The following is a 22,863-nucleotide window of genomic DNA, read 5'->3' on the forward strand; positions in this document are numbered from 1 at the left end:
GGGTAGTTTCCACCATTTGGCTATTGTGAATAATGCTGCTATGAACATGGGTGTACAATTATCTCTTTAAGACCCAGCAGCAGAATTGTTGGATCATATAATCTTTATGAGGCATAAGTGACAAAATCTAAAGCATGCAACGTGAAGATTTGATATACGTATACATTATGAAGGTATTCCTCCCATCAAATAGTAATTCTATTTTTAATCTTTTGAGGAAGCACAATGATGTTTCCCAAGCAACTGCACCATTTCACATTCCCATTAACAGTGCACAAGGGTTCCAATTCTTTTCACATCCATGCCAACAGTTGTTATTTTCTGGGGGTTTTGATGGTAGCTATCCTAATGGGTGTAAAGCGTTCTCACTTACTTTGAACTCAAGTGGATGACATGACTTGCTCTGCCCAACAAAGCGTGAGCAGAAGTGATGTGTGGCAAAAACTTTGAGAGCCCATGTACTTTCACTGCTGTGGTGACCCCAGGAGAGGTAATAAGGCAAAGCCTCTGTCACCCCTGGGCTTGAGCGAAAGAATGGGCACAGCCCCTTGCTCACACCCAATGGACACATCTAACAATATAAGACTGTAAACTGTTGGGGTTGTTGTCACTGGACTATCTGGTAGTATAATTATCTGATAACAGGTAGTATAATTACCTCTATTGTACTAATAAAGCTATAAAGCAAGTTAAGTCACTTGCCCAAATTCACAAAATTAGTAAGTGTTCAAGCTGTGAAGTGGACTCAAATCCGACACCAAAATCAATGTATCCTCTCCCACTACATATATTTAGTCTTTGGGCATTTTAACTCTATAGGAAAAATTTACTTCATACCTTATGTATTTTACACTGTGAGAATAAAAAGGATTTAAGACTGATATGGGAAACAGGAATAATCCAAAGATTGTGTCTCTTGACATAAAAATCTATGAATCTTTAGATGTGAATATTAGCGGGAATCTCCTTCCCGTGGCCTCTTGTTTTTATGTAGGAAATCAACATTCCTGATTTTTCTCCTTATGGTCACACACGTACTCCATGAGCAATAACTTCCCAGGTTGGTGACTTGCCACAAGAAACTGGATGTTGAGAAGCTCTACCAATTCTGAATGTACTTTCTAAATCTCTTTTCAAATCATCCTGCCTGAATTTTGTCCTACTCTCCACTAATCTGTGGTGAACACTGACCTTCCCTAAGGAGTCAGGAAGGAGTCTTCTAAAAATTGTTTACCTTGTCCTTTCCAACCTCTCAGAGGTCCTATTCTTTGCCCTGCATTTACTTTTTTTATTTTTTTTTTTAACATTTATTCATTTTTGAGAGACAGAGTGTGAGTGGGGGAGGGGCAGAGAGAGAGGGAGACAGAATCCCACGCAGGCTCCAGGCTCTGAGATGTCAGCACAGAGCCTAATGTGGGGCTCAAACTCACGAACCGCGAGATCATGACCTGAGATGAAGTTGGATACGTAGCCAACTGAGCTACCCAGGCGCCCCTCTTTGCCCTGCATTTAAACTTTATGAATCTCAGGGGCCCAGACGGTTATACCAACAGAAAAGTAAGGAACGCAAGTGAAGACCAATTAAAAAGACACAAGATTCCTATAATAAAAATGAGAGAGACCCACCACTTGCATGAAAGCAGTAGTAAAGATAGACTGACACAAATAACAAAGGCCAAAAGAAATCACTACAGAAAATTTGTATCAGGGACATCTTATCTTTGGGAATTAGGCTGGAACAGGAATTCAAAGGCCTAGGATAGCTAACAGAGTCACAGCTTCCCAATCTTTTTAACACCTTTGGTACATATATAATATATGCAGAGAACTCTGAGGTAAAAAGACATATTTTCTCATGGTCACAGAAATAGGATCAATATCTCCATATACCCATATCTGGCTAGCCATGCCACACCAACTGGGAAGCTCTGTTTCAATAGGGGGAGGCATTCAAAAATAGTTTTAGCTCCACAAACAGTTAAGAGCAGATAGAAAATTATGGGGAAATTAACATGGAGAACATATTTCAAATAAAAGTTAAGATTTCAGGTGAATTGGAATGGAAAAGTTCCAGCTTCTTTTAAAACAGTTGTAGAAAAAGGGGAAATAATCTGTTAGTTACTAGGTCAGAAAAGGTGACTAGAACGCAACGAAAATTAACATATAAATAAATAATAAACAAGATCTCCAAAATCAAGATAAAATGCCCCCCCCCCCCCCCCCAGAAGGAATAAGGATTTAGGCACCCTTCTATGGAGACAGGTAAAAAGCAATTGGGGATGATATACTAAAGATAGGATAAACTAAATGACGTACTTTTAGAAAATCTGGATAGGTTTGAAAGGAGGAACTAGGGATTTCAGGGTAAAATTCAAAGAATTACTGACAGAACTTCAGAGACTCCGTTATCACAGACTGAGGATACAGATACTATTCATACTCTCAGGAAACATGCCCAGTGAATTTTTGGTATTAGAACTCTAAGGAAAGATACAAGAGACATGAGCTGTACAAGACAGAAACCAGGGTGGACAACTCTCATGGATCAGGGTCTGCTAACTCTCATTATGAGGCACCTATCAAGACAATATCAAAGGAATAAATTAGAAAAAACAAATGTAAAGGCCAGAAAACAAACCCAAAGAATAGGAAAAAAAAGACACTCATCCAACAAACAGGGCTGGCTCTGCATGACATACAGGCTAAGAAGAAGGTTAAACTGTTAAAAATTCAGCCAAATCGTCCTAAAAGAAGAATAAAATACACAAGTATGTGAACTTTAGAGGCATATGCCACCCAGAAAAAAGATGCAGCAGAAAGAAATATACACAAGGTGTTGAACATTCAAAAGCTGAGGAAAGAGTGTAAGATGCTGGGACTCAGGTTTCAGATGCATCAACAGCAGATGCATTTCAGGAATCTGATGGGGAGATTTTTCCAGATGAAACTAACATGAAGAGAGAAACTAACATGAAGAGAAGAAAGAAACTAACCTAAGAGGCAGGTTTCGGAAGCCTAAGTAATTCCATACCAAACGGCCATGGGCACCACCACTGTGGCACAAAAGTAAGTCATGCACTATACCACTTGGAGCCTTAGGAACTGAAGCTCGTAAGGAAAATGCAACTAAAACTTTGGGTGGATAGGAAAGAGGAGAACCTGAGGACCAGAGCTGTCATCATCATAAACTTCTAAACATGCCAAGAAGGAAGGAGCTTTCAATTGCCCCATTCTGAGTAAAATTTACCAAAACTAGAATTTTTTTTCTTCAAATACTATATGGGCTTAGAACCATAATTGATCTCTTCAGAGATTTCTCCCACCTCTATTTATGTTCACAACACATTGCTGTCTGCAAGCAAGTGGCCCCTCTGCAAGCAGGCATCCTGGCAGAATTAAAACCAATGATTTCCTGCTTACGACATATCCTAAATTTCTGCTACTGCCTTTGGCAACGACTTGGGTCTGGATTGCACAAAGTTCCGAGAATATTATATAGTTGAACTGAGAGCTAAAGGGTTGAAGTTTAGCTTTTGTTTCAAAATTTCAAAGGTAAGAGACCATTCAGTGTTAAACATGTGTGTCGTAATAACCCTCTGAAAGCTAAAATTCAAGCATATGAAAGTGAACGTCTGAAGGACTGAAGGATCTATACACACCCGAGTGAGAGAGCCCAGGCTACAGCTGCAGAACTCCAGTGCTATTCAGGCACAGAAATAACATGTATGTAGCATTAGGGTGAACAAACTTAGGAACTCGCAAGTGACTTTTATTTTTTGTTAGACTCCAACCACAAAGGCAAAAATAAAATCGGATTTTTAAGTATAAAACTTCTGTGGACTTGACTTTACATTCAAAGACCAAGGGAATATAATATGGGAAATTATTTTTCTCCTGGGAAATGAAGGATGAAAGGGGAAAGTCTCTATTAAAGATTAGGGGCATTTCTTATTGGCTAACATTGTAGAAGTAGAAATTTTTTACTTTAATTTAGTTTCATTGCAGACCTGTACAATGACTTTTACTGAACAGTGAAGCTGGTTATAATTTAAAAATAAGAAAAAAAGAGAAGGGAGACAATTTTCTGCCCTGGAGTTCTGTCTTCTAGGTGTTAATTTATATACTTCATCTTGTAGGATCACATCAGAACATGTGCTGGCAAATCCTAAATGGTCCACCCATGTTTCATGAAGACACACAAAGGAACCAGTGGTTGGTATTAAGAGAGGGGCCTCACTGGAATGGGAGTAGGACTGTGCTGAAAGTGTGTAGATTTCTTAAACAACCAAAATCTTAATGGATCAACCTGATGGGCAGAAAATAAAAAGCTAGAGAATGTCGAAGAGGAACTTCATATCCTTGTCCTTGTGATTCCATGTAATAGGATTCCATTGGAAATAACACTCTTGGGATCTCTTCTCACCACTAACCCATTCCTCCTCATGAAAACAGACTGTCAAATCCAAAGAAAACAACTGGGCATGTGGGATCAGCCTCTCAGGGGTTGCTTTTTAGATATTTCTGGCTGGATTCTAATCTTACAATAGATATCTAGAACTACCCAGCATTTTGGCCAAAAATTTCAAACAACTTGACAATATTTTGGGTTCCTACAAATTTATCTCAGCTTCCTATTTATCCATAAACACTGATACATAAAAGGAAAAAATGAGCATTATTTATCAATCTCCTAAAACCCCATCACTAAATGTTATGGTAACTTACGTCTCTTCTTCAGCTTTCATTTGGAAGGCATCTTCTAACCAATCTAATAATTTGTGTGTAAACTCACTCACATCTTGCTGTGGAAAGAAAACAAGGTCTTATTAAGCCTACTCATAAAAATACTAAATACTGCAACATAAAACTTACAGCCCGTCATATCAAATATAAAATTACTGACTTTTCCCAAAAGTATTACATGAAATGTTTCACATCAAATACAATAAATATTTATAATCTAACCAGAGAATAAAACTAAGATCTGAGAGTCAGCATTATAATGATAAATCACAGTAATTAGGTTATAATATGGGAAAAAATATACACATGTATTATACGTTAAATATATGTATTATACACATACACACACATACATAAATTCTAATTTGCAAATGAGATTTTTAAAAACAATTATCACCGCAAAAAAGGGTTCTCTAATGAATGTTTATAAAATGAAGGACCCACATTAACAGATTCTTTATTATATAAAGAATTGTTACTGGCTTCTCTCTTAGAATGAAGATGTGATTTTTGACAATTCATTTTCTTAATTCAACTTTACACACAACTTTTTAAGCCATGTGCACTTTTACTAAGATATGTTACCTTGGACAGGTTTAGTTCAATCAGTCACCAACTCCCAGTATCAAGTCCACCATCTCATGAACTCTAAAATTCTCCGTTCAGAACTAGCACAAACCTCACCTGTTGCCATCCCTTCTTTCAGTCCTAGTTCCCCTAACATGGAAAAACAGGAATAGACAGTGGCAGTTTTACTCATGAACTACCATAATCCTTTCAATAATGTGAGGTAGAACATAGAAAATAGGTTCATCTAGAACCTAGGGAGAAAAAGTAAACCAATCCAACTAAGTCTGCTCTGCCAAAGACCGATGAATCAATGTAAGCAATCTGCCTTTATTTACCAAAAGAGCCCCAAGTATTAAACAAATTTACTATTACATATTTTTCCTGCTAGAAGTTTTCTGAAGAGCATCTGGGTCTATCCATTCACCTTTAGAATGCTGAAACTAGGATCTAAGAAGCTTAAATGAATTGTTCCAAAGCCATATAGTTAGAGATAACTAAACTCAGCCCAAAAATCCAGTTATAAACATCCATACGAACTGGAGTGAGTTAAATAGTGGCCCACCAATATGTATGTCCACCTGGAACCTCAGAATGAAATCTTATTCAGAATATGGGTGTTTGCAGATATAATTAAGGTAAATCTCTACATGAGATCATCCTTGATTAGGGTAGGCCCTAAATCCAATGGATAGGTATTCTTACAAGAAACAGAAAAGAAGCACACTCAAAGACACACAGGGGAAAAGGCCATGTAACAGAGACAGGAGCTATGCCACGAAAAGCCAAGGAATACCATAAGCCACCAGCAGATGGTTAGGGCAAGAAGAAGTCTCCCTTAGGGCCATGGGAGGGACCACAGCCCTGCCACCACCTCTACTTTAGACTTCTGGCCTCTGGAACTGTGAGAGAATAGTTTTCAGTTGCTTTGAAGTCAATGGTTTATGGTAATTTGTTACAGCTGCCCCACAAACTAACAGAACACCTTAAAAACAACTTTCCATAACTTTAAAATTCTGTAATTTACTTATCTTGCAAGGTTAAATCTAACAAGAAACACACATTTCCTACTTATCACAATACTATTCAGAATAAATCAATCCCTTTTTAAGCAGTTGATCTAAAATCAACATTTACAAAAGAATTCTGCCTGCTTTCATCAAGAGAAAAAAGATGAGGCCTTTCCCACAACATTTTAATTTTAAACTGTAACAATTATAGGTATAATTAAAATTGACAGTACTATATACCAAAGGGTATCCCACAAGACTCTTGCATATTCCAAAACATGATATATTTAAGAAGACTATCAAATAGAAGTATGAATTCACGTTCTAAAAAAGTAATGATGTTTACTTCACTCGTGGATTTATTCCACTCTGCCACTAATGTGTGTTTCAGATTCAAGCGTCTGCGAAAAGAGAATCAAACCTGTATCAACCTGAATATAACGTGCAACTACTCTAAAAGATCTCCAGAGAAAAAGAACTAACAACGAGAAAACTAGTTAGTCTACACTGCAGCCTAAAGCAATGGCATTCGCATCGTGGCAGTCAAGAGTCTGTAACAGCCTAACAACAGCTAGTTGTCTCCCTGTCCACTCTAACAAAACTAAAAAGTCTACAGTGTACATATAAGCCTCCCAATAAGTTTGTGCAGCCTCATTCTTAAATATGAAAAGATACCCAAAGATTAATATTCATAGTAACCAAGAAAAAGACATAGAAAAAGCAATTCCATAAGAAACATAAGTCAGGAAATAGAAGTGACTTTTTAAATTTAATTTTATGCCCAAAGCTATTAGAGAATATAATGAACATACTAAAGAAACAGTGCTACAAAAAAAAAAAAAAAAAAGACACGTAGAACCAGGAGTACTCTAAAATGGGGGTTTGAGATCATTTTTAAGAATATTTGACTATGTTAAGTGTTATTATAACAGATAAGAGTAAGACATTAAACCTATACAGCACTGGAACTTTGTTAGAAATTTTTTTAAAAACCAAACCAACCAAAAATAAATAAGAGCAAATCCTAATGTGAGCACCTTTTTCATTGATGTATCTTTGCCATAAAAGTGTCTTTAAAACAAAACCCAGTCAGAGTGGCCAAAATGAACAAATCAGGAGACTATAGATGCTGGAGAGGATGTGGAAAAACGGGAACCCTCTTGCACTGTTGGTGGGAATGCAAATTGGTGCAGCCGCTCTGGAAAGCAGTGTGGAGGTTCCTCAGAAAATTAAAAATAGACCTACCCTATGACACAGCAATAGCACTGCTAGGAATTTATCCAAGGGATACAGGAGTACTGATGCATAGGGGCACTTGTACCCCAATGTTTATAGCAGCACTCTCAACAATAGCCAAATTATGGAAAGAGCCTAAATGTCCATCAACTGATGAATGGATAAAGAAATTGTGGTTTATATACACAATGGAATACTACGTGGCAATGAGAAAAAATGAAATATGGCCTTTTGTAGCAACGTGGATGGAACTGGAGAGTGTGATGCTAAGTGAAATAAGCCATACAGAGAAAGACAGATACCATATGGTTTCACTCTTATGTGGATCCTGAGAAACATAACAGAAACCCATGGGGGAGGGGAAGGAAAAAAAAAACAAAAAAAGAGGTTAGAGTGGGAGAGAGCCAAAGCATAAGAGACTGTTAAAAACTGAGAACAAACTGAGGGTTGATGGGGGGTGGGAGGGAGGGGAGGATGGGTGATGGGTATTGAGGAGGGCACCTTTTGGGATGAGCACTGGGTGTTGTATGGAAACCAATTTGACAATAAATTTCATAAAAAAAAAACCCAAAAAAAAAACAAAAAAACAAAACAAAACAAACAAACAAAAAACATGGGGAAGACAGTGGCAGAATTACACATCTTTTCAGAACCTTCTCCAAACACTGTCTCTACATATCCACATAACAGATACAGCCCAGTCTGCTGCAAGTGCGGTGGCTTTAGGAATCTCTCCTGAAACGTTTCATCTGCTTCACTGCCATCTCCTCCATCACTGCTGCTAGTACACTGCTATTTTCTTTGCTTTTCTTATTCTCCTTCTTTTTTAATTTCTGACTTCTCAAATTATATGTGAAACTCCCAATTATCTTTAAGAAATAGATTTTGAAAACCACAAAATAGCACTATACAAAGATTGAAAACCAGAAGCAGCAATAACGAAGTTAATGTAGTTCAGAAACCTTTTCTGAGTAATTAAAGAAACTATTCCCTGTCAACAAAAACAGACATATCAAAAGCATGTATACTATAGTAGCATTGGATTATCACACATTCGTGAAGATTTATATATACATATTTGTGAACACTCTTAATTTTACCCGTTTTCACTTATTAATTTCAATCATAATATAAATCACAGCTTCATTTAAGACTTTTCAAGATCACCGTTATTTTTTTAATGTAAAAGTAAACCTTCCAAATAAGCAATGTTTCAAATGACTACAACTTATTTTTAATAAAGATGAATAACAACATCGTCAATTGTCATGTATCTTTGAAAAAACTAATTAAGGAACAATCAGATTAAATAAAATACGATCGGTAATATATAAGTACAAAAAAAAAAAAAAAAAAACTACCTGCTGAGAGTCATTTGATTTGAAAGCATCCTTAAGAATTTCAACTGCTCTTGATGGATCTACATATTTCCTTTTAGTACCAACAAGAAGTGCAAATAGATACCTCAGCTCACGCATAAAAGGCAAATTCCGATGCTCCTATTGGGGGGAAAATCTTAAGTGAAGATTAATCTTTATTGGTAAACAGATATTCATTTTAAAATGCAAAAACTTAACTAATATTGATTAGGGAGGAGTCCAGCACTCCTTACATCGTAATTAAAGAAGACTGTTGTGATCTAGGAGATTCAACAGAGTAGAGCACAAAAACAGCAGAGGACCTACGCTTAGCTCACAATTTTAGCACAAATGCTACATTTTTATAGCTAATCATGTTATTACCCAGCCAAGAATATCCTCCTCATTCAAGCCTATTTATTATAATTCTTTCCATTCAGCAAAGCCAGCTGCTGTGGACAGCAATAACAACAGCCGATATTCAATGAGTGCTAACTTCATGCCAGGCACTATTTAAGTACTTTTCCTCAATAAGCCCATTTAAACAAAGATCCCTCCTCTTCCATGAAGCCTTCCCAGACCCCTTCAAGTCAATAATTCCTTCAAACTCCACATCTACTAAAATGAATGTCTTTCACTCAGCAATGAATCACCAACTGGGAGTGTCCTGTGATGATCCTAATAATCAGACAATATGAGTCTAATAAGTAATTAGAGTAGTTCCTAATATTAGACTAATGTATCATGCTTCTAGTGTTCCTTTGAAATCTTAACTTTTGTGTCTCAATAGACTGTAAGCTTCTCAAAAACAAGAACTTCTAAATTTCTTCCACAACTTTCTACTACACAAAGCAGGTATTCAATTCTTTACATTTGGTTTAAACCCTCCAGAAAAAAAACAAAAACAACCCAATATTATCAATTATGAACTTACTTTAAAACAAGAAGGAAATGTTTTTAAAGAATGGAATTCACATATCTCAGTTAAATAAATATGGTAACAAATCAAACAAGCAGTTATTATATACTTAGCTCTTGCAATAACAATTTCAACACGTAAAGGTTATCTATTCGATTGAAATATGAGAAAAATCTTCCAAGTGTATATAGTTGGTGTTCTCAACATTATAAACTGTAGGGATGTGTGTGTATATGTATAGTGCTGTCCAGAATGATATAATCAATGTAGAAATAGTTGTTCCTAGAATGCATTTTAAAAAGGAGTCCTAAGAAACAAGTATAAAGGAATAAAACATTTGGCTCCAAATGCTTGGCATTTGATCCAAAAACAATACACCATTACAGCAATCACAAAGTGCATTGTCTGAATGAAAGTGCTAAGTTATAGAAAACATGTATTTTATATAAGTATAATAAAATCCATCATCGATGATAAAGGGTAAATGTAAAAGTTTTAAATGAAAGAAAACTAACCTATAATTTTTCTGTTGTACTTCCTACTCCCCCTCAAATGCCTTATATAGATAGGTTTTAAAAGTATAAATACAATTTTAATCCACAAAATAATTTCCAAAATACCCTTAATTTTCTGAGCTCAATTTCTTTCTTTTATGACCAAATCTAAGCACAGTTTTTTGAGACATTCCTTGCTAAGAACAAGGATGAAATAAATGGGCTTTTGAAAATTTAGTGTATTTCTGCTGAGAAGCACATTGGAAAAGTAAAATAATTTATTTAAACATTTTTGTTCTCAGCTAATTTCCATGGCTAGAAAATCTTTTTGCATTTCAAAAGGCAAAATTGTAAATGATGTTAAATGCAGCTACTACATTTGGCTAAATTATGAAAATATCACCACATGCAGAAACTATCCAAACTATTCTTAGTCTTTTAAAAAAAAGACTTCTCAAAGTATAACTGATGTACAATATACTGTACATTATAAAGTACATACTTTCCTGAGCTTCAGACATGTATACATCCATGAAAGCATCACCACAGACAAGACAATGTACCTATCCATCACTCCCACAAGTTTCTTCAAACTTTACTCCCTTTCCCTGATCATCCCAGGGCAACCATGGTCACTTTGTATTTTTTAGAAATTTACACAAATCAGATCATACTCTATGTACTCATTTTAGTCTGGTTTCTTACAACAGAAGTAATTATTTTGAGTTTCATCCCCAAGACTGTGTGTGTTAACAATCCATTCTGTCTTAACGCTCAGTAGTATTCTAATTGTCTGAATATCCCACACTTCTTTATCCAGTGACCTATTCCAGCTGTTGTGGCTATTACCGTACATGTCTTTGTGTGGACATATGTTTTAATTTCTCTTGAGTAAAAACTTGGAGAGAGCTTAGGTTGTATATAGATTTATTTTTTCAAGAAACAACCAAACTGCTTTTGCAGAAGCGTTATACATGTTATATTCCCACTGACAGCTTAATAAGAGTTCTAGATCCATTTTCTACATCATTTGGATATGGGTTATATTTTTAACTAGTTCTTCCAGTAGGTACAAAATGGCACCTCTAGTTTTAATTTCAATTTTCCTATGAAATAATGTCAAGCACCTTTTCATGTAGTTATTTGTCTGTAGATCCTCTTTGGTGAAGTGTCTGTCCAAATATTTTTCCCAGAACAGTAATAGCTTATCTTATTGACTTATGCAAGTTCTGTATATATTCTAGATACAATTCCTTTATCTGATACGTGTTTTGCTAAGTGTGCACTTTATAGTATACAGTATATTGTACATCAGTTACACCTTAATAAGTCTTTTTTTAAAAAAAGACTAAGAATAGTTTGAATAGTTTCTGCATGTGGTGATATTTTCATAATTTAGCCAAATGTAGTAGCTGCATTTAACATCATTTACAATTTCGCCTTTTGAAATTCAGAAAGATTTTCTAGCCACAGAAATTGGCTGAGAGCAATTTGCTCCCAGTTGTGGCTTAGCTTTTCATTTTGTATAAATTTTTCAGATAAGTTTTTAATTTTGATGAAGTCCAGTTAATCATTTTTTTATGATTTGTGTCCTTGTTTTCTCCCACTTAAGAAATCTTTTCTTAACCTAAGACATTAAAATTTTCTCTAATGTTTTCATCAAGAATTTTTATAGTTTGTTTTCTTTTAGGTCTATAATCCATTATCAGTTTTTTTCATATATTTGAAAAAGATATGTTCTGTAAGGGCTGAGGGTTATCTTTTTGTCTATGATACCATTAGTTTAAAAGATTTTCCTTTGTCTACTGAATTGTTTTGTCAATTCTCATTAAAACCAACTCACTCTATATGTGTAGGTCTATTTCTGGATTCTATTCTGTTCCATTGATCTGTATGACTAGACTATCTTTTCACCAAAAATAATGCATAAGAGTTGATTCTTCCAACATTGTCTTTCTTTTTAAAACTACTATGGCTATTCTAGTAGTCCGATTTTCTATACAAATGTAATATCAATTTGTCAATTCCTATGAAAAAACCTGCTGGAATTATGATCGAGATTGCACTGAATCTATAGATTAAACTGGGGATAATTGATATCATAACAATCAATATTGAATCCTCTCATCCTTAAACATATCTATCTCTTTAATTTCTCTCAGCAAAATTTTGTGGTTTTCTACAAGTATCTTTTGCCCACTTTACCCCTAATAGTCCACATTTTATGCTACTGTATATATGTATTTTTTAATTTAAATTTCCCACTGTATTTACAAATACAACTGATTTTTTTTTAAGTTTATTTTGAGGGGCATCTGGGTGGCTCAGTTGATTAAGCGTCCAACTTCGGCTCAGGTCATGATTTCAGGGTTCATGAGTTCGAGCCCTATATCAGGCTCTGTGCTGACAGCTGGAAGCCTGGAGTTTGCTTCTGATTCTGTGTCTCCTTCCTATTCTGCCCCTCCCCTGCTCACACTGTCTCTCTCTCTCTCTCTCAAAAATAAACATTAAAAAAAAATTAAAGTTTCTTTTGAGAGAGAGAGAAAGAAGAAGAGGGGGAGGAGGAGAGAGAGGGTGACAGAATCCCAGAAGGCTCTGTGCTGTCAGTGCAGAGCCCGACACAGAACTCGAACTCATGAACCGTGAGATCATGACCTGAGCTGAAGTCAACAGCCCAACACTTAACTGACTGAGCCACCCAGGTGCCCCTAGAAATAAAATTGATTTTTGCATGTTTGCCTCATATCACGTAACCTTGCTGAGTTCATTCCTTGGTTCTACCATCTTTTATTTATTTTTGTACAGTACTTAGAATTTTCTACATAGACAACCAAGCATATACACAAAGACACCTTTATTTCTTCCCTTCTAATCTTCATGTTTATTTCCTTTTCCTGCTTTATAGCACTGGTTAAGAACTCCAGTCTACTGTTTAACAGAAGTGGTGAGGACAGATATCCTTGCTTCCTCCTGATTTTTGGGGAAAAGCACTCAGTCTTTCACCTAAGTATTATATTAGTCATAGGCTTTTCATAAATGATTTTTATCAAGATAAAAAAGCTTCTTCCAGTTTCTAGTTTCTGAGAGATTTTAGGTACATGAGCTTTTGTCAAATTCTTTATCTACTAAGGTGATTATATGGTTTTCTTCTTTAGTCTGTTACCATGGTGAATTAGACTGATTTTTGAACACTAAACCAACCTTGCAGTCTACATAAACTCCAGTTGCTGAGGTAGTATCCTTTATGGATGTTTCAAGAGTTATTTGCCAAATATCTGCTACAACATTTTGCTTTTATGTTCATGAAGAATATTGGTCATTAGTTTCCTTTTCTTGAAATATCTTTTTCTAAGGGTGCTTGGATGGCTCAGTCGGTTGAGCAGCGCACCTGGATTTCAGCTCAGGTCACCATCTTGCAGTTCCTAGGATGGAGCCCTGTGTCAGGCTCAGTGTTGACAGCACACAGCCTGCTTGGGATTCTCTCTCTCCCTCTTCCTCTGACCCAGCCCTGCTCACACATGCTCTCTCTTTCAAAATAAATAAACAAACTTAAAAAGGTATTTAAAAATTAAAAAAAAATAAAAGAAATATATTTTTCTATTTGGCTTCACAGTAATGCTGGGCGCATGGAATGAACTGGGAAGTTTTACCTCATTCTCAATTTTCTGAAAAAACATGTAGAGAACTGGTATTATTCTTTCCTTACATGTTTGGTATAATTCACCAGTAAGCTACTTCATTGTTGAATTTTTTGGTGATTAGGTTAACTAAAAATTCTATTTCTTTATGTAATATAGGGATACTCAGGTTATCTATTTTTCCATCAGTGAGCTTCAGTAGTTTGTGGCTTTCAAGATATTTGTCTATAATATTCCACTATTCTATTTTATTTTCTAGATAATTTATAGTGATGTCCCTCTCTTTCATTGTTTATACTGGTAATTTGTTTCTTCTTTTTTTTTTTGCTCAGACTACCTAGAAATTCATTTTACTGATCTTAAGAAGCAGCTTTTGGTCCCATTAATTTTCTCTACTATTTCAATTTCATTTCTATTTCAATAATCTAGCTCTTATCTTTATTATTTCCTTTCTTCTATTTTCAAATATTAATGTGCTTTTTTTTCTAATTTCTTGATGTGCAAGCCAATGTCATAAATTTGAAACTATTCTTAATTTCTAATGTGTTTAGTTCATGTTTTTTCCACTAACATCTGCCTTAGCTATATCCTTCTAATTTTGGTATGTTGTGTTTTAATTTAAAATATTCTGAAATTTCCCCTCTGATTTTCTCTTTGTCCCTTGGGTTATTTAAAGGTGTATTACTTAATTTTCCATAATCAGAGAGATTTTCTAATATCTTTCTGTTGTCAAATTCCATCTTTATTCCACCGCAGTCAGAAAATATACTTTGCATGCTTTGAATCCTTTGAAATGTACTGAAACCTGTAAATCCAATCTTATTACTTTATTCATAACTAAAGACAGAAATTCCAGAATGACTCTGTCATTTGAAAATTCAAATTCCTTCAGGTGTTTGCCAAACGGAATTCAATTAAACATATTCCCTGCTCATATGCATCTTATCTATGAGTAGTGGAAAATGAGAAAATATTGTTTATTTGGAAATATTCACCCTTAAACAAGACTTTAAATAATATACCTTATGAGTAATAAGCTTTTAGCTATTTGTATGAAGATTACCACTATTATGAACTATTTATCTCTGTTTTCTCAACATTTGAACATGTTTTGTCATCAGTTTATGACTGTTTAAGCCAAAAGACATTATGAATGGGAGTGGGGAGGGGTAAGATGTTTACGGTGAGAATCCATCTTTAGACTTCTAGTACCTCACAATTCTCCTAGACATTAAAATTACAAACAGTACCTTGGGGTGTGTGGATGACTCAGTCAGTACACCTGGTGTTTTTCATCACCTCAGCTGAATGTAGCACCAATCAGTGGCTGATAACTACCTATTAGTCCCACATATCTGCTTCAGAGATGTCAGTTATAGTATGTATTGATGTTACCATGCCACATTAAAGAATAACTTCAGCGGCACTGGGGTGGCTCAGCCAGTTAAGCATCCAACTCTTGACTTCAGCTCAAGTCATGATCTCAAGGGTTCATGAGTTTGAGCCCTGCAACAGGCTCTGTGGGGCCAGTGCAGAGCCTGCTTGAGATTCTGTCTCCCTCTCCTGCCCCTCTCCTGCTTGCTATCTCTCTACCAAAATAAATAAAAATAATAAACTTAAAGAATAACTTCATTTGTGAAATAATCTTTTAAAAAACTGCACAGAGTTCTTCTAAATAAAGCGTTTTTTTTTCACAATTGAAGTAGAGATCCTTTTAATTCCTTAACCTAAAGGGACACCTGGACATACTGATCCATCTACTGCAAGAAAACAAATTTCTCTAGAAAGGTGAAGGTAAGATTTATATATTTCATGGGTACTCAGCTGAACAATCCTAAAATTAGCTCTGGTACATAAGCATGGATGTTATGATCGTTTTTAAATACGACTCTAAAACTAACTTGGTCTTATTCAACATTTTGAAAAATAAAGTAAATTAAAACTCTTTAAAGCACTAAAATCCAGAAACAAAAGAGAAAAAGTCAAGATACATATAAATACCTAATTGGAAGCAATATTTCCAAATAATGTCACGTAAATTATAAATATACTTCAACTGAGACATGAGAAGAAAGAGCTGTGGGGGCACTTGGGTGGCTCAGTCGGTTAAGCGCCCAACTTCTTAATTTTGGCTCAAGTCATGATCTCTCAATTCATGAGATGGGGCTCCACGCTTGGCTCTGTGTTGACAGTGCAGAGCCTACTTGGGATTCTCTCTCTCCCTCTCTCCCTCTGCCCCTCCCCAGCTCCTAGGCCACATGCACACTCTCTCTTTCGAAATAAGTAAATAAACATTTAAAAAAAAAAAAAAAAAGGAAAGCATTATTAAAAAAAAAAAAAAAAGGAGAGGAGAGAACTGTGATTATTAACAAGGTGTGATAATGGAAGCAACAGTCCAAAAAACTTCATGGAACAACTGTAATGAGTGAAGGGGTTTTGCTTAATTTCTCTGCAAGTCTGTGGGGTAGTCAGGTAATCTTGGTCCCCTTTGAAAATGGCTTGTTTAGGCTTGCTTACCAGCCTGATACTCTACTGCTCAAAGATTATAGCCTGAAAAGCTAGCTATAAATCATTGTATTCCCACTAGTTTGCATTATAAATGTTTCATGTTTACAGAACAAGTGATTTTCAAATTACACACTAAAAGAAAAACAGGAACGCCTGGGTGGCTCAACTGGTTAGGTGTCTGACTCTGGGTCTAGGCTCAGGTCATGATCTCATGGTTTATGAGTTCAAGCCCCACATCAGGCTCTGCACTGACAGCACAGAGCCTGCTTGGGATCCTCTGTCTCCTTCCCCTGCTCACTCACATGTACGCGTGCTCTCTCTCAAAATAAATAAATAAATATTTTTAAAAAAAAGAAAAACAGGGGTGCCTGGGTGGCTCAGTTGGTTAAGCGTCCGACTTTGGCTCAGGTCATGATCTTGCGGTCCAAGAATTTGAGCTCCGTGTCAGGCTCTGTGCTGACAGCTTGGAGCCTGGAGCCTGCTTCAGATTCTGTGTCTCCTTCTCTCCCTGCCCCTCCCCACTCACACTCTATCTCTCTCCTCTCTCTCTCAAAAATAAGTAAACATTAAAAAAAATTTAAAAAAAGAAGAAAAATATAATTCTATTACATATCATTAACACTAAAAGGAAGTCACGCAAAGTTCAATACTTTATGGTAACCTAACACTTTAACTTCTTTGTGCAACCAGTCCCCTTTTAGGGCTACAATTTTTTTTATGACAAGATCCTTAAAGCCCTAAATACTCACATGTATCACCTCCATAATTAATTTCTTACATTAAATATAAATTTCTGCATCAGTCCTACTTTGAAAAGCTAACATGAATACAATAACATCATCTGAGGTACTTACTATGAACTATGTACTTCTAAGCCCTTTGTATGTTTTACCTCATTTAATTCTCAAAACCGTATACCATAATTACTAATATTATTTACACCTTTCAGGAAAGGAAACTGAACAGACAGTTCAAACCCTAAATCCACAGCCAGGATACCCAGGCAATCTAGCCCTGATTATGTGTGTGTTCTGTCACGTTATATTGCCTAACAATATAAACTTACAAAAAGGAAGTTATAGATTGTCACTGCAAAGACAGCCCGTAAAAACTAATCTTTTAAAGGGCTCATCTACACAAAAATTTTTATTTTCACACAATTTTTCGGGAGGCAATTGAAAGAAAAACCTTGAATTATAAATTAAAACCTATAAAGTTCCTGAAATTTGACAATTCAAAAAGAAGAAAAAGGGAGGGGCACCCAGGTGGCTCTGTCAGTTGAGCAACACAACTCTTGATTTCAGCTCAAGTCATGATCTCACAGTTCATGGAATCGAGCCCCATATTGGGTTCTGTGCTTTCTCAGAGCTGTCAATCCCTGCTTGGGATTCCCTCTCTCTCTCTCTGCTCCTCTCCCCACCCCCCAAAATAAATAAATGAACTTAAAAAAGAGAGAGTGAAAAGCAATTACTAAAGTGACACAATAAACTAGCATATTATTGACACACATGTGAAGAAAAATTCAGATTTATAATATACTGATAAAGATTAGAAAGTTACTGTAGTAACTGAGATTAATGGGCTGACATTCAAAATTAACAGTTTCATATTTGATGAGACAAACTGCCCTAAAATCAAGCACAGATAAAAGAATATGATGACATACACACACACACACTGCTTAAAAATCTTTCATAGTTTTACCTTTTGGTTTCGGGGTAAATCTTGAGCATTTGACGGAGGCTTGTAATTCAGAACTAATCTTCTAAATTCCAAAAGATTGAATAATGACTGAAAAAGAACAACAATTTAAGAAAATCTAGGGGAAAGTTCTATTAACAGAACTATAAAAATATGACTGGTCTTAGAGATTTATTTTTGACAACTATTCTACTTATACACAGGATTGTTGCCACTAGCACAAGACCTATTTTCTCCTAGAGAAAATGTCAAATTTCTTATATACTGACACACTATTCTTTATCATTAACAATATTTATTGTATGGAAAAGCAGAAAATTAATTGTGGACAACACAAAAAATCATACTATATATTATTAAAAGCTTTCTCTATGTGCTTAATAAGCAGTTTCCTCAAAAGGTACACAAATGCTAAGTCTAGAACTTTTTAAACATGTTATATTCACTGCGTTATCTTGAGGTATCAATACTACAAAAATGTAGCACTAATAAATTTATGGGCCAGCTGCTAGGTGATAGAGACATAAAGAAATTACATATTATCTCTATGCTCAAGAAGACACACAGCCCAGAAAGGAGAAAGATATTAGGACAATAGAAATCTGACTCCAAGATACAATTCTATTGATCTCACAGAGGATGAGAGCATATGAAAGATGTCCACAGGAAAGCTTCCTAGAACTCATATTGTCATCATCATGATTATTTGTTTAAAAAAATGAAATAAAATGCAACTGAAAATAGCAGAACCTGTCATACACAGTAAACACACCAGAATACTGTTTGCAAAATTTTCATTGTATCCATTTTATATACACGTGTGTGTCAAGTTTTTTAAGATGTAAAACATATTCCTTTCTGTTGAAAATCACTATAGGAGGCAAGGATGCATGAGGTCTTAGCAAAGTTGTGTGAGCCAACTTGATAGAACATAAAGGTAGCACCACAAATCAATCATAAAACAAGATTTTGTTTAGGAGTTGGGGGTTGGGAAAACTGGCCCACTATCTATAAAGAAAAAACTAGGATATAGATATATAGATATAGATGTGGTTTAAAGACCTAAATATGAAAGATAAAACCAGGGGTGCCTGGGTGGATCAGTCGGTTGGGCGGCCGACTTCGGCTCAGGTCACGATCTGGTGGTTTGTGAGTTCGAGCCTCGCATCGGGCTCTGTGCTGACAGCTCAGAGCCTGGAGCCTGCTTCAGATTCTGTGTCTCCCTCTCTCTTCCCCTTCTGTGCTTGCTCTCTCTCTCTCTCTCTCAAAAATAATAAACATTAAAAAACATTAAAAAAGAAAGAAAGATAAAATCATAAAGCTGGCAACAGAAACTGTAGGAAAATATTTTGGTTATCTTGTAATCTTGAAGTATTTCTCAATTAAACAAATGAACATGTGAGGTAATTAATTTATTCATTCATTTAATAAATATTTATGGAGTACCCACTACATGCAGACACGAGGAGAACAAGCAGATAATAAAATATATTGAGTCTCTGACAAAATAAGAATAGTATGGGAAGTGAAGAGTATGCAAGCAAAAAGAAAAAGGAGAAAATGTCCTTCAAATATAGCAGTGTATCAGAGTAACTGTGGAACTTTAAAAAGTACCTAGGTCAGGGGCTTCTCAACAAAGATAGAAAAATAAAGTACCACAGAAAATTCTGAAGTACTTCAAAGAATCAACGGCAAATTTCAAGATGGACAAGATTTGCAATACAGAACTTCTTGATTTATGATGGGGTTACATCTGGATAAACCCTCCCTACAATTAAAGTATCATTAAGCTGAAAATTCATTTAATACACAAAACGTACCGAACATCTTTGCTTAGCCTAGCTTACCTCAAAAGTGTTCTGAACATTTACATTAGCGTACAGGTGGGCAAAATCATCCAATACAAAGTCTATTTTATAACAAAGTGTTGAATATATAATGTAATTTATTAAATACTGTACTGAAAGTGAAAAACAGAATAGGTTGTATGGGTACAGAATGGTTGTACGTATATCATTGTTTACCCTCGTGATCACATGTCCGACTAGGAGCTAGCATCACAAGAAAGTACTATACGGCACACTGCTAGCCCAAAAAATGATCAAAATTTAGAGTACAACTTCTACTGAATATATACTGCTTTTGTACTACTGTATGTCAAAAAATCATAAACTGAACCATGATAAATCAGGGACCTATACTCTCAAATGTTGCCAGATCCAGTAAGGTAAGGGAAGAAAACTAACTTTTGGATTTGGCAACTGGGAAATAACCTTTTCAGTAGAATGATGGAAGAGAGGCAGCAAGGAGTACTGAAGAAATGGGATAGAAAAATGATAAAATACAGACTGTTTTATGAGTAGTTTAAATAGGAAAGAGAATAATGACAAATTAGGATAATCTCAATCCCACTTCTTTACTCTAAATTCCCATTAGGGAACATTTTTCTTCTCCCTGAATACCTTTCTAAACAATTATATTTCTTTCGGTGTGGGTCTATTGGTAATGAATTACTTCAGCTTCTGCTTAGTGTGAAATTGTTTTTCTTCATTTTTGTAAGATTTTTGCCAGTTATAGAATTTTAGATGGCCAGTTATTTTTTATAGCACTCTAAAAACAGTATTTCTGTTCAGAAGTCAGCTGTCAATCTTTGTTTTGTTTCTTTATAGAGGTGATACAGGCACCTCTTGTTTTAACGCTTCATCTTAATGCATTTTGTAGAGCTCATATTTTCTATAATTGAAGGTTGATGGCAACCCTTTGTCAAGCAAGCCTAGTTGCCACTTTTCCAACAGCACTTACTCATTTTGTGTTTCTGTGTCACATTTTGGTAATTTTTGCAATATTTTAAAATTTCTATTATTATATCTTTTATGGTGATCTACAATCAGTGATCTTGCATGTTACTAATGCAAACTTTTGGGGGGCTCTGCAAATCATGCCCACAAAAGATGACAAGCTTAATCAATTATGTTGTATGTGTTATGATTGCTGCCCCAACTGGCCATTCCTCCTTCTCTCTGACTCTCCTCAGGCTTCCCTATTTCTTAGGACACAACAATATTGAAATCAGGCCAATTAATAATACTACAGTGGCTTCTAAGTGTTCATTCAATTGATTTGGTTTTCAACTGTTTGGGCAAATTTCACTGCCATCTTAGTGTAAGAAACTGCCACAGCCACCCTAACCTTCAGCAACCACCACCCTCATCAGTTGGTAGCCATCAATATTGAAACGAGACCCTCCACCACCAAAAAGATTATGACTCATTGAAAGCTCAGATAATAGTATTTTTTAGCAATAAATTATTTTTAATTAAGGTATACATATTGTTTTTTTTAATGTAATCGTACTGTATACTGAATAGGCTGCAGTATAGTATAAACATAACTTTTATACACACTAAGAAACCAAAACATTCATTTGACTTGTTTTATTAAGATATTCATTTTATTGCGATTGTGTGGAACAAAACCCATGTGTCTCTGAGGTGTGCCTATACATCTTTTCCACCTGGCTACTTTTAGGATTTTCTCTTTGTCCATAGTTTTTTCCATTTTATGTGCCTTGGCACAATATTCTTTATGTTTATGCTACTTGATTCCTATTGTTTCCAGTATCTGTGGCTTGATCCCATTCATCACATTTGGAATATTCTCAGGCATCTTTTCAAATATTACTTTTGCTATATTCTCTTTTTACTTTCCCTCTATAACCATAAATGTTATGTCAACACAATTCACCATGTCCAAAATATCTCTTATATCCTCTTATCTGTACTTCATGGCTTCAGTCTGAAAATGTTCTTCAAACCAAATGTCCAGTTAACTAATTTTCTCTTCAGTTGTGTCAAATATACTGCTAAAGTCATCCACTGATTAACTTTATTATATTCAGCAATTCTAAAATTTCTATTTTGCTTTTTTTTATACTTTTTACTTTTCTATTGAAATTCTCAATCTTGCTTTTAATTCCTTCATCATATTAATAGTTATTATAACAAACAATTCAATTTTCAGGTTTCATATTGCCAGTTATTTTAATTTTTGATTATAACTGATTATAACTGATTTGAATACTAAACATTTATTTTTATGTGGAAAAAGTGGAGAAAATTCAAAGTTCTAGATAATATTACCTTCTAACAGAATTTACACATTTGCTTCTGGCAGGCACTAAAACTGGAGTCATTTGCAGTCCCAGATCAACTTAATCCAAACAATACTGAGTTGAAGCTGAAATTCAAACACTATGAAGCCTGGCTTATTTTCAGTTCCCACTAATCCAACATTCTAGCCCTCTAGAATTTAACTGGAAGTCTAAGGTGTTTACTAATGCTCCAAGTTTGTACAAAACTATGCTTACCTTCCCAACCACTCAGAAGCCATTTCTGGAACTGTCTCAAGGATAAAATCTGCCCAAAATATGAAGCTTACTCTAAAAATACTGATCTTTCAGAGCTTAGTCTCAAAATCCCTCACTGCTTTAGTGTTAGGTGACATAGTTGATTTTTTTGTTGATGTTCTTTTGGTTTGGTTGAGTTGGGTTCCAGAAAAATATGACCACGTAAGTGGTCTAATACAACCTAATAAGCTACAACTCTAAGTAGAACTTGTGATCATTACAATAAATCACAGAAATTAATGTTTTTAAGTCACAAATACTGTATATCCTCAACTATAGTCATA

The 22,863-nt window shown here is 35.3% G+C and overlaps 1 protein-coding gene across 6 annotated transcripts in view; it reads right to left on the reverse strand.

The window, feature by feature from the left end:
- The window catches only part of USP25 (ubiquitin specific peptidase 25), a 148,729-nt gene that overhangs the window by 66,333 nt on the left and 59,533 nt on the right, over nucleotides 1–22,863 (reverse strand). For 5 of the 6 annotated variants that reach the window (XM_042956528.1, XM_042956525.1, XM_042956526.1 and 2 more), the window contains 3 exons: nucleotides 18,178–18,264; nucleotides 8,918–9,055; nucleotides 4,726–4,802 (listed from right to left, as the gene is read on the reverse strand). In XM_042956528.1, the coding sequence (XP_042812462.1) occupies nucleotides 4,726–4,802; nucleotides 8,918–9,055; nucleotides 18,178–18,264 (302 nt within the window). The remainder of the gene's footprint in view (nucleotides 1–4,725; nucleotides 4,803–8,917; nucleotides 9,056–18,177; nucleotides 18,265–22,863) is intronic. The other variant, XM_042956527.1, reaches the window with a different exon arrangement.

The sequence above is a fragment of the Panthera tigris genome, chromosome C2, assembly GCF_018350195.1.
Source record: "Panthera tigris isolate Pti1 chromosome C2, P.tigris_Pti1_mat1.1, whole genome shotgun sequence".
Classification (NCBI taxonomy): domain Eukaryota; kingdom Metazoa; phylum Chordata; class Mammalia; order Carnivora; family Felidae; genus Panthera; species Panthera tigris.